Source organism: Arachis ipaensis, chromosome B6 (assembly GCF_059453495.1).
Source record: "Arachis ipaensis isolate K30076 ecotype BB chromosome B6, ASM5945349v1, whole genome shotgun sequence".
NCBI classification, from domain to species: Eukaryota; Viridiplantae; Streptophyta; class Magnoliopsida; order Fabales; family Fabaceae; genus Arachis; species Arachis ipaensis.
Window position 1 is genome coordinate 150,765,676 of NC_142441.1, and position 13,294 is coordinate 150,778,969.

A 13,294-nucleotide genomic window follows, 5' to 3' on the forward strand; every position below is an offset into this window, starting at 1 on the left:
TTTTTACAATACTCTTTAAATATCAATATTCAAATAAAACACCATCTCCACTTTTATATTAAAAATAATTTCTAAACAAATGCACTCTAAATAATTTTATTTATTTTAATCTATATAATTATCTTAAATCAAATAAAATAATAAAATATAATTTAATTTTATATACTTTACAAAATTTAAATCTCGATCACGGTCTTTCAACCCAAATTTAGCTCCCAAACACAACTTAATAGGTTTTGGTCAAATATGTATTTATGCAAAATTTGATGGGTATCTTTTAGGGTTATCTATTATTGATTTCCATGATTAGCACCGTCTCCATAACTAGAAATGTTTTAATTATAGGTGGGCAATTGGTCAAACTTAACTTTACACGTCGACTATCAAAAGTTATATGACATTATTAACCAATATCTGAGTTGTCAGCTGGTTATTAAACTAAATTAATTTTTGCAAGAAAACTATAAATTACTCGTAAAATGCTATTCTAAGTAAATTAAAGTGTACACATATTTAGCAAGAGATATTAAAAAAAAACAATATCATATCACTTAAAATTCAGGTTGGATAGATTAATATTTCATCATGAAATCATTTATTTTAAAAATTTAAATTAATAAATAAAAATAGATAAATGATTATAAAGACATTATAGTGTTTCAAAGGTAAATTTATGATTATCCCTCCTAGTCGTGGAACATAAATTTATAAGATGGCATCTCCACAAGGATGAGAGTGTATCGTAAGAGTTTTCAAGCTCAAGTTAGTAATAATTAGGGTAGATATGATCAGGAACGGATCCAGAAATGATATTATGGGGGCCAATAATACATATAATATTAAAAATTATGTAAAAAAATTATATAATATAAGATGTATTATAAAAGAATATATGGATAGAAAATATATTTTAAAGTAAAAAAAAATATGTGTATACTTTTTACTAACAAAGTGGTCGATTCTTCGTATCATAAAATTCACCGATAATAGAATTTGTGTCAAAATTTTTAACAATTTTCTTTTCAATATAATTAAAAGACAATTAGCAAGAAATTCATCTTTTATTTTATTTTAAAGTTATTTTTCACAAGAAAAAGATTTCTTAATTGTAGCAGTTGAAACAGAAAGAATTAATACCAAACGAATAAAAAAAGGCCACAAGAAGAAAAAGAATTCACTTTATGAGATTTAAAAATTTTTATTTAATTAAAAAATATTAGTAATAATATCTTTTTCAGATTTTTTTAATATTGTTACTTATTTTTTAGATATTAAAATTTATTAATATTTAAATTAGACTGAACTTTTATTTATATTAGACTAAATACTAAATACTTTTTTAAAAAAATTAAATTATACATAATAATTTATTACTATTAAAAAAAGTTGGGGGTCGAGGCCGCCATTCGCCCCCTTATATCCGTCCCTGGATATGATGACATACTTTTAGCATGTGTTAAGCCCTTTATTTAGTGTTTAGAGAGTGAATTTAAAAAAGATTCAGACGAAATAAATTCATGCAGGATGTATATAGAATTCTCTATGGATATGATTCAGATTATGTTTTTTTTTTTAGATCGATATGTCCTAAAAAAGATGTTCTTGAGATCGACTATCGTTTTAAACTCAATCTAAAAAAAATAGGTCGTAGCATATAGTGATTGATTTGGTAAAATAATTTGGTTATAGGATTAAAATTGGTGTTTGAGTTTAAAATTGGTGCAATGTGGTATTTGCAGATTGGTGGTGTCAGAAGACACTTTCAACACGCGGAAATACGTGTTGTTTGTAGACTGCAACACATGGGGCGTGCTGAGTCAGCATATGAGTGGGCGTGAATGTCATTTGGTGAAGTTTGGATGCACGAACCTGCAACACATGGGGCGGCGTGCTGAGTCAACACCGGGAGGGGGGGGGACGTGTTACACGTGTCGAAAGCTGGTTGGTTGGTGATCGCAACACGGGGGTGGGCGTGCTGAGTACTTCATCTATATAAGGCAACATCCGGTACCATTTTCATTGTGAGGAAGAGTGTTCTTTGAGTGTGTTGCTAGTGTAATGGAGGGTACCGCAAACGTGATAGTGTATCGCAATAGTGAGATTATACGAAATACTCATGAGAGAGTGAGGTTTGTGTGTCAGAATCCGTTTTTGTTTGTGGTTCCATGCACCATGACGTTTATCGAGCTTCAAAACAGTCTCTGTCAAAGTATGGAGAATATTATATTGAGGAGAGTGAGCAGTATATTGTACCGGAATCCGATTATAGTTTTTGGTGGTCTAATACAGTTTGATATCATGCCGATCACTGACGAGGAGAGTCTGCAAAATATGTTCCAGATTCATCGGCAAACTCAAATGCGACAGCCACAGATTGAGCTGTATGTTGAGTTTCAAGATGTAGAGGCAGATGAGATTCAAAATGATTTAGATATAGAGGATGATAGAGCTGCAGTGTATGAAGGAATGAACAGTGACAGCGAAGAGGACTTCGAAGCCACTTATGAAGCTGGCGATGAAGACGAGGATGGTGATGTGGGAGTCGAAGCAGAAGTGGAGAATGTGGTGATTCACCCCGCAGTCAGTCAACCGATGAACGTCCCACATTTTATGCGTAATTTGGATATTGACGCGATGAATGCACCGGAATTTTCGGAATATGCAAACATAGGTACGTGATGAGAGAATAATATGTTTTTGTAAATTTATATTTCGGATGGATCAATGAATGATGATTTCTGCTTTTATAGGTGTTGCTGATCCTGAGGACGGAGAGTTCAGGATAGGAATGGAGTATAGTTCTAGAAAGTCTGTCGTCGCAACAATTAGAAGTTGCACTATCTCTAGAGGAGTCGACTACAATGTTTATGAGTCCGAACCATTGACGTTCTATGCAAAATGCATGACGTATGAGCGTGGGCGCGACTGGTTTATCCGAGCCAGTTTGATACGGAAAAAAGGTTGTTGGGAGATACGGAGATACAACGGCTGGCACACATGCACCATGGGAACGATTTCACAGGATCATTCCAAGTTAGACTTGGACACAGTTGCTGAGGCTATAAGGCCATTGGTTGAGAGTGACCCGTCCATCAATATCAAATCTATAATTGCGGAGGTCCAGTCAAGGTTTAACTACACCATCAGTTACCGAAAGGCTTGGTTGGCAAAGTAAAAGTCCATAGCCAAAGTTTTGGATACGATAATATTAATGTTTGGATACAATAATCACATGATCCTTAAATATTTACCTCGTCTATGTTGTCTATCTCCTGCTTAAATACCTCTATGGTCATCGATAACCAAACTTTGCTCCGATACGAATGACTCCACCTGAAACACGGTTCATCGAAAAAATTAAAAAACATATTCCGTCAATCAAATATGCATTCTCAATTTAATGCAGGACTAAAATAGGAATTGTTACCTCATGACAACTGGTATCTCAGCTGGTGGAAGGGACTGTCTGGGTATGGGCGCAATACACGACAGTCGCTCCCATGCCCAAACAAACAACAAATTAAGATGGCCATCCATCTCCTTAGTATCATACCGTGATGCACGACATAGTGCTCAATAAAGATGCGCGAGACATGCTGACCCCCAACTATAAGTATGGATCCGCTCGAAATCGCGAAGCAAGGACAGATACTTCGTATGGGCATATGCGGTCGACTTATCCGTGAATAGGGTTGAACCCAACAAATAAAAAATCTGGTATCTGACATATCTTTTAATAGACTCCCCGGTATCCAATGACTCTACGTCTCTAATAGTTCGAACCCAACCCAACTTAATATAAGATTTCGAAGAATTACTGAGAGTCGGTTGATGACCGAATATCGCAATGTTCTGGCTCTGTACGAAGTTGCTACTACTATCTGTCCATCCGCTCACAGGCTCTCCATCAATGGGTAAGCCAAATATATTAGCGACATCTTCCAGTGTCACAGTAACCTCACTCACCGGCAATACAAATGAATGAGTTTTTGGCTTCTACCTTTCCACCAAAACAGCTAATAAGGGGTAAAATCCTCTTATTAACCCAATCCTAGAAACGTGGTAGAATTCCGTTGAGCGTAAGTAATTTTCAACTATCGGATTCCACGTCAGCGGCGGATCCAGTTTAAGAACCATCAAATTCCTGTTTGGCTGGTTCAACAAAAACATATTTATTCACTAAATATTAGTTTAAATAAATAAAAAATATTAAAAAACTATTTATAATTATAATTTATATAAATATAAAATATTGTTATTCCTATTCATCCATTAAGAGCACTGAATGGGTCTTTTAAAAAATTAGTGAATGTCTTTTAAAATTATTATTTTCAGTTTAATTTTTTTATGGCTTACCCAATAAAAATTTGGCAACTTAAAACAATACACCGGAATAAATAAGAAAGATGAAGTTCACTGAGAGAGACTTTTAAAAAATATTTACTTATTTAAATATTATACATAATAATTAGTACAAATAATAATATTTATTTTTGAAAATACATTAAAAACCAATATAGTAATAATATTTATATTAAAAAATAAACGAACATATATAACATTTATATTCGAACAAAAAATTTAAATAATATTTACATTTATATAAAACAAAACATATATAATTATATTAGACAACTAAAAATATTATTCGTAAATATTATTAAAAAAATGATTCTAAAATAATAATATTATATTTTCATATATTACTAACAATAACAAAAATTTAAAAAAAATAATTTAAATACATAAAATAATAAAATTTATGAACTTACATGAACTGGATTATTCAAATAATTGTTGATATATTTTTCAGGTGTAGTATAATTACGTACCATTTTAAACATTACAAATTAATAATTTTTTTTTAAACAACCCTAACTCTAACACTCTTCTTCTTCTTCAGCCTCTCAACTTCTTCTCTCACGATCAAATTGTGAAGCATTCAACAACACCAAAAAAATATAACTCTTACACTTATCTTCACTCTCTCAACTTCTCCCCTCACAGTAAACATATGAAGCATTCATACATGAGAAATGGTTCCAGAAGTTCAATTTATAGAGAGACTTTGAACGGGACTTTGAACGTTGCTGATTATCGGAGTGGGAAGCTGTCCCCTGCATGCAGACCACCTGCTCCTGTGTTGCTCCAGATTCCTCGGAAAGGAGCAAAGACCCTGCTGGCTTGCCAAGATTCAGAGGCAACACGCCCCCATCGTGTTGAAACTGAATCCCACCATTCGGTAATACACCTACATTCTCAATATTTGGCCAATACACCACCTTAACTTCCATAAAAATAATAATTTCTGGATTGATTTTGTATTTAATTTTTAGTATTCTCTGACATTTTTTTTTGGTAGTTAAACAGTAAAAATCGGAGAAGTCTGAGAACTTTTTCCCAATGGCCTTTGCTTTTATTTCCACATAGCAAGTTTGTTTATGCTATGTGAATGGGGCAAGATAGTTTGGGTTAGTTCAAAAGATGTGAGACCGCAAATGAAGTTCGACACAAATGGTAGATTTGTTGATTCTATGTAGATGCATTTGGGTTCGAATAGTTTACTGCTGTGCTAACAAAGTTTGGAAATTATTGATATTTCACTGTAACGAATGATTCTTCAACTTTGTGAACAAACTTCAATATTTGAATCTATACGTAGCAAGGGATAAGGAATTGGATGGATTTTAACCAAGGATACTTATCACTTCAATATCAGCAAGATAAAAAATAGTTTAACCACAGATAACAAGATGAGGAGATAATTGTTATAACTAATTCTCTCTTAACTCTCTCTTAATCTTACTAATGGTAACTAACTTTTAATTTCCTCAAGGAATGACAAGAAAACATTGATACTTTTCTTGTGAGGGTGGCAATTCTTAGAGATGTCTATATTGCAATTGGTTCTCAAACTAGTAATATAAAACAAACTAGCAATAACAACAAAAACTAAGGCTTGTCCACAAGAAAGTTAAAATCAAAACAAACATGTTAGATAAACTCTAATCCAAAAGACATCACAGGTTAAGTTTTCTTACAAGAGACAAGTCACCACATTAAACACTTAGAACATGTCAACCAGAAAAGAAAACACTTGAAACATTAAAAACTTGACATTGTTTTAACTATATATATAGGAGAACATAATACTTCATGCAGGACTTGAACAATGTGTTTGCATCAATCATCGTAATCATCATCTTCCATGTCATCTCCATCACTTTCCATGGCATCATCATCACCATAATCATCATTAGCAACATCATCATCATCATCATTAAAGTCAGAATCAATATCAGGAATTCTCAAGTCCTCTATATAACCATATTGATCTTTTGGTGTATCATCTTCAGCTGGAATAATCAATTCTGCATCGTAAAGCTCTGGTTCTTCATTATTAGATGAACTTTCAATGTTCTCTACATACCATTCATCATCAGAAGCAATGTCTTCCATGCTATACGCAAACGCTTTGCTTTCCTTCTTCTCATCGGTCAATTTTAAGTTGGACATCGCAAACAATACATCATTCCATGTCTTCTGCCTACGACGACTCCTTTTCTTTGAGTGAACCTAAACACATAAGAAAACAGAACTAAATACAAGTCCGAATTGTTAATTTTCAGAGTGAAATACTAGTTGTGTTTCAAATATAGTACTTTTACCTTATCAAAAGTATCCCAATTAGTTGTACACCCATAAGCACTGCATGTCAAGGACAGTATACGAATGGCGAAATTCTGAAGCTCGGGAAATTCAGATCCATAAGAGTCCCACCACTCTGCTGCCTTTTTGGTTTTAATAGCAGACTTGGCTAATTCACTTCCAAAGGCATTTCTTGCATTCTTGAACTCTTCAAGATGACGATCAACAGTGCATGCATCAGCTTTAATTGCTACCGTCCTACACAAAGAACTATATAGTCCATATTTAACATCAAAATCATCTTTGAAATCAGGGCTATAGTGAAATTGAGGGTTGAGGTAGTAAGCAGTAGCTTCCAAAGGCCTGTGAACTTCTTTATCCCATTTTTCATCAATGATGTTCCACAGAGGCATGTATCTAAATAATGAAAAAAAGATTAAAAGAATCAAAGTTAGTTCAACGACAAATAATAAATTCTAGGAGAGCACAAATGAAACTAAAATTGGTAGTGAATAAGAAAACATAGCCAATGCACCTTTGCTTGACAGAATTGAAGGCACTTTGTATCTTTTCTTTTGCTTGCATCATTTCTTTATAAACGAAACCCATGGCTGGTTTTTCGTCTGAATTCACCAATCGAAGCACTTTAATAAGAGGATTAGCACCTTTCAAACAAATCTCAATGTTCTTCCAAAACTTGCTATCCATAACTATATTCTCAACCTGTTTCCCACTTCTTGATCTTGAGAAAGCACTGGATTTCCATGATTTCGAAGTGAACATTTTCTCCAATGCATCCTTGTTGCGATTGAGACAATCTAAAGTCAGATAAGAAGTCGCACCACGAGTCGCAGCCGGCCTAATCAAATCCTTTCCCTTGGTAAAGTAATGCAACAGATCAATCACAGAAGCTCTGGAATATATATAAGTAGTAATCCTCCTACCATTAGCAATGGTCTCTCTATGAACCTTCACCTTCTTTTCAAATTCCTCAAACATCAATTCAATACAATGAACAGCACAAGGCACCCAAAAAATAGTACTTCTTTTCTCCATCAACAATTTTCCAGCAGCTTTAAAACTCTCTTCATTTTTTGTCACAACTTGAACAACATTTTCAATACCAACCTCATTCACAACACCATCAATCATCTCAAAGATACCATCAACATTGTTGCATACATTAGTAGCATTAACAGATTTCAGAAAAACCGTACCTTTAGGGCTGTTAACAAAGAAGTTGAATATGGTCATTCCATACCCATTATTCCAGCTATCAATCAAAATGCTGCACCCTGTTCTCTTCCACTTGATCTTGTGATCCTCAATTGCTTCCTTGATTCTTGCGACTTGATACTTCAAAAGCTTCCCTCTGAGATCTTCAATAGAAGGTGCAATGTATCCAGGGCCACAACGTGCAACTGATTCCCACATCTTTTGAAACTCAACACTTTTCACAGCTTTCAAAGGAATGCCATTCATGACTAGAAAGGTAGCAACTTTCTGACATATTTCTTTTCTCAGAATCTCTTCACTATCACCCACGATAGAATGATCAACATTGTTCCCTCTTCTCTTCACAATGACCCCATTTTTCTCTTCCAAATCCTTCCCCTTCCTCTTCCCACAACCAACAAGAGCCATTTTTTCAAGTGAAAGCAAAAATACTCAACAGAACAAGATAAAAGGTTTGACCTTTTTGGTGTTTTCGAACTCAGAATAGCAGAAACAGAAACCCTAACACGATTTCGATGAAATGCGGTTAGGGCATTGCAGGGAGAACGCGGGAAAGCTAGAACATTTATATAAAGGTTGGAAATTTAGGGTTGAAGTTGAAGCGAGTGTTCTGTTTGGGCTCCAAAAATGGGCTTGCAGTGAAATCGATTTGTTTATGCTGAATCGTTTGAATCGTTAGAATCGTGCGATTCTACGATTCAGCGCTGCCATGAAGTTACGATTCTACGTGCTTATGCTCCCAGAGAAGCTAAGAGTTAAAAGAAGAAGTACGTATTCAAGAAGCATGCGTTTTTGCATGGGAAGCTAAGCTGATTGGTTTGTTCAAAAACTATGTATGATGATTGAATTAGATGAATGTCATAATCTAATCTAACAGCTTACACTAACACTGAAGAATTTTGAGCAAGCAATGTAGTTGAAGTTGAAGAACTGAAAAGTTGCAGTTTAGAACTTTAGATAAATAGATACTTTCTGCTAATTACTCACGTGTCCGTTAGTATTAGCTCACGTGCGTGCATGCAAATTTATTTTCATTAGAACAAAGTATTATTTTGGTCCTAATCTTTGGGTTAAGTGTTAATTCAGTTCTTAACATTTTTAATGTTTTATTTTAATTCTAAAAAATTTTAAACATGTTATTTCAGTTCCAAAATTTCAAATAAGTTTAGTGTTAACCAATAATCACCGACAAAAAAGTTTTTTTTTATAATTGATTGATATGATTTAGAATTTTTTTTATAAGAAGATTGAGAAAAAAATTTGTTACAAGATTTTAACTATATTTTTTTAATAAAAAAAAAGATATAACTTATAAATAGTGTTGTTAATGTTCACATCATTTTCTTTCTTAACTATTCACATAAATTTAATAAGAATATAATATTAAATTTGTTTAAAATATTTTAGGACAGAAATAACATATTTAAAATTTTAAAGATTAAATTAAAATTTGATTAAATATTAATAATTAAAATAGTATTTATTTTTTTATTAAGAAAAATGCTAAATTTTTAGTTAATAATATTTAAAATTATAGATTAAAATTATATTATTAAATTATTAGACTAAAATTACACTTACCTTTGAATTTTGTTCTTTTATTGAAAAGAGTTCTTTACTAAAAAAAGGTTAGTTACATCCAATCAAGAAGATGAAATCCTCCATGATCGCTAATATGACTTATTTTAATTTAAAAATTATTTTAAAAGTCTTTATTTAAAAAATTAATTTAGCTATAAGAACAAGTAAAACAAGACTACAAAAACACGAATAAGATACAGGTAGGGTGTACAACAAGGTTTGGTTCGGTCCGGATTTGAGTAATTTGAGTGAGTTTTGATTTTTAAGTGATTCGGTAAGATTTTAAAATAAAAAAAAATTTAAACGGTCTGTGACAATTATTTCGAAAGATAATAAGACTCTTCATAAAAAAAATCCAATTCGATTCCTGAATTTTATTTTTATGGGACTGATTAGTTTCTGTACCAAAAGAAGTCAATGTTATTTTTTTTACATAGGAGCTCATCAGTCTCAAAAAAAAGTTTAAGAGCTGAGTTAGATTTTTTTTTTTTTGTCAAAAATTTCGTAATCGAAGTAATTGTGAGGAGTCGAGTTAGATATTCACTCAAAAGAAAAATCTAACCCGATAAGACAATTAAACCGGATCTAAGCTAAAGTTATGGTCTCCTGGTGTGATTCGGTAAATGTTAGTAAAAGATTTTGTGTTATTAGTGGTAATTGGTGATTTTTCTGTAATTCTAAAATTTGATTCTATGTGAATTTATGTTTCGATTCTAAGTGAATTTTACAACATTATAAATAATTATTATTGGATATTTACATATTTTACAACATTCAATAACGTATGTCTTGTTTTAAAATTTTGTTTTATTTTTAACTAAAATTATATAATATTAAGTATAAATTGATTCATTTATTTTTAATGAAAATTATAAAATTAAAAAATTTTCAAAATACACCGAATTAAACTTTTATTTTATAAATTTTTTATAAATTATAATTACTGTATTACACTTTTATTTTATTTGGTATGGTTGTGATCCAAATATAATGAGATTCCGTCGAGTCTAAAATTGAAACTATACTTGAATTACAAATGTGATAAATATTTAGAGTCGGATTTAAGTTAAAATAAATCTGATTTTATCATGTCTATGTTCTCTTGGATAAAAATAGTTAGGGAGGATGATAATAAATTGAAATAGGACAATGATGATGTAGCTATTTACAATTTTTATCTTTAAAATAATTTATATACTAATATAACAAATATGTTAGGTGTATATTAAAATTAAATTTAAAATATAAAATATATATTTATGAGTTAAATAACATATATCAAAATGAAATTTATTTTTCAAATATTAACATTACAATTAAAAATATTTAGCTTTTTTTACTAATTTTTTTTCAAAATAATTCTTTTACTTTTAATTTGTCCTTTGAACAATTTAAAAATACAATTCTGACAACATTTTCATTCAAATCTTTTAAAATATTTGTTCGACATCTAATTTTTTAAAAATAAAAAATTCAGACGAAAAATATATATCTAATAATTTAATGACAAAGAAAGAATATTTAATTTTTTAATAGTTTTACTGAATCTAGTCCATAGATTTTGAATTGATTTCAATCGATATATTTTTAATTTTAGTTTTTACAAAAAAAAATTAGTTCGTAATATGAAGATTTAAATTTATTATCTAATGATATTAGATTTTTCTTATTCTGTTATCCTATGTGTCCAAAAAAAATACATTTGGCTATTTTAATATTAAAAAAGATTATAATTACCAAATTATCTTAAATCAAAATTCATTATATATACGTTATCTTTTATAATTTATACATAGATAATAATATTATTATTCATAAATCTTGTTATTCTACTATAATTTACTAAGAATATTATACTATATTTTAATATGTATATTGTGGTGGAATAATTATTTTACAAAAACACAAATCACACGATATCTTATCATTATTTACTTATAAATTCAATAGTATTCTTTAACACATAGATAATGGTAGGATAGTAAATTTTTAAAATTGTACATAAAACTTACTAAACATGATTTGCTAACACAATTGTCGCTAAACATGATTCATGTCCATCATGGATTTTAATAATTTTTCCACTATCACATGCTAATAAATTTTATTTTTTTCCATACATAATTGAATTTAAATTACTAAAAATGATATTTTTAAAATTTTTAACACTATCGTTCTGTGTACATACATTTAGTCATTTGTTCAAAATGAAATTAACTATTAGTTTAGTCCTCACACAACTAAAATTGTGTTCGCTTCCTTTTATGTGTGTTTCGCTTCCTTGTGATTTGTGTGTGACACGAGTTCTGATTGTTTTGTTTAACTTTTTTCTCAAGACTCCTAGTTAAATTTCTTTTCATATATACCTATGTATGTAATTTTATTTTTAGAGGTCGTAATACCTCACAATTTCTTATTTATGAACTTAAGCGTAAAGTTCTATATGTTAGGGTGTTACACTTTTTATATCATATGATATTGTTTTAACTTTATAATAATTTATTTTGGTGTAAATATAATGTAACATTTATTAAATTTAATTTTAAAAATTAAATTTGTATTAATTTATTATATAAAATTTATAAATTTGTACATTCTAATTTTATATTTGGCCAATCCAATTTAATTTGATTTATTTTGGGTCAATTTAATGTCGGGTTAAAATAAATTAAGGGTCCGGAACACAAGTAATATCTCGTTGAACTTGGTTAAAAAACAAAGTTTTACCAAAACTTACAATGTTTCTCTAGTTTATCTAAACTTCAATTCAAACCAATTCAACCATACTCAAAATCATCATCAAAACACTACTACACACTACAATTTACTCCTCAAATACACTTCAAGCATTTTCACACCTATTTCACTCAATTTTCTATCTCTTCTACTCATAGACTCATAGTTCAACAAAACCAATAATTTCCAATCAAGAATACAATCTCACTAAATTTTGCACAAATTCAACTCATCGTAAGTATCATTCATCACATATCATCACCAATCTTCATCGACGTCTATTTTCATCAATATTCATCATCAACATTACCATCAATATTCATTATCAATTCAATAATTATCAACAATCAACATCAATTCAATCCTATCCCGTCCTACACTAGCTTAAGTTTCATGAAGCATTACATATTAACTAAAAGAAACCGAAATCATACATTGGCCGATTTTCGATACGTACAAAATACAAAAAATGATTCCAAACAAGCTTCCACAAAGCTTCAGCCACCAAAGTCAATCCAATTGCCAAAACCAACTCCAATAATCACCAAATTCAAGCTATACACATTTAATTTATCATAAATTAATCCTAGAGTTCACAAAATCACTAATCCACAAGGGTTTCGCAGTGACTTACCTTATCCGACGGTATTAGGAGCAAAATCCAACAATAATCCAATGTTAGATTACCCATAAACAACCAAAATCAAAGAATTTACTTAGTAACTAAACCCAAAATTACGAAATTGTTAGGGCAGTAACGGGTTCAGCGAGAGCTACATGTGGCCACAAACGGCACGCGAATCGAAGTACCGTAGCTCAAGTTATGAGCAAATGAAAAGGATGATGAATAGCAACCCTCTTCTCTTCTCTTTGATTTCAGAGCTGTGTTGTTTGTGTTTTAGGTGGTGAATGGCTCATGAATAAGGCTATATATATATATATATGGTGCGCTTGGGCCTAACTTGGACCCAATCCAACTGTTTAGCATTTATGGTCCGTTTGACTCAACTTTGAGCCAAAATTTTTAGAATTAGCGTCCAGTTTTCAATTCTAAATATTTTTCTAAGGATTTTTAGTTTTATTTTCTCACTCG

At 30.8% G+C, this 13,294-nt stretch overlaps 2 protein-coding genes across 2 annotated transcripts; one reads left to right on the forward strand and one right to left on the reverse strand.

Moving 5' to 3' along the window:
* The first annotated feature begins 2,058 nt into the window (after positions 1-2,058).
* LOC107647751 (uncharacterized) lies at positions 2,059-3,175 on the forward strand. The gene is made up of 2 exons (XM_016351798.1): positions 2,059-2,671; positions 2,751-3,175. Exons 1-2 carry the CDS (start codon positions 2,059-2,061, stop codon positions 3,173-3,175), a joined length of 1,038 nt encoding a protein of 345 aa, XP_016207284.1.
* Positions 3,176-5,926: 2,751 nt separating this feature from the next.
* On the reverse strand, positions 5,927-8,839 carry LOC107605619 (uncharacterized). The gene is made up of 3 exons (XM_016307555.3): positions 7,184-8,839; positions 6,669-7,065; positions 5,927-6,576 (listed from the first exon to the last, which is right to left on the reverse strand). Exons 1-3 carry the CDS (start codon positions 8,290-8,292, stop codon positions 6,184-6,186), a joined length of 1,899 nt encoding a protein of 632 aa, XP_016163041.1. The 5' UTR covers positions 8,293-8,839; the 3' UTR covers positions 5,927-6,183.
* Between the last annotated feature and the right edge of the window lie 4,455 nt (positions 8,840-13,294).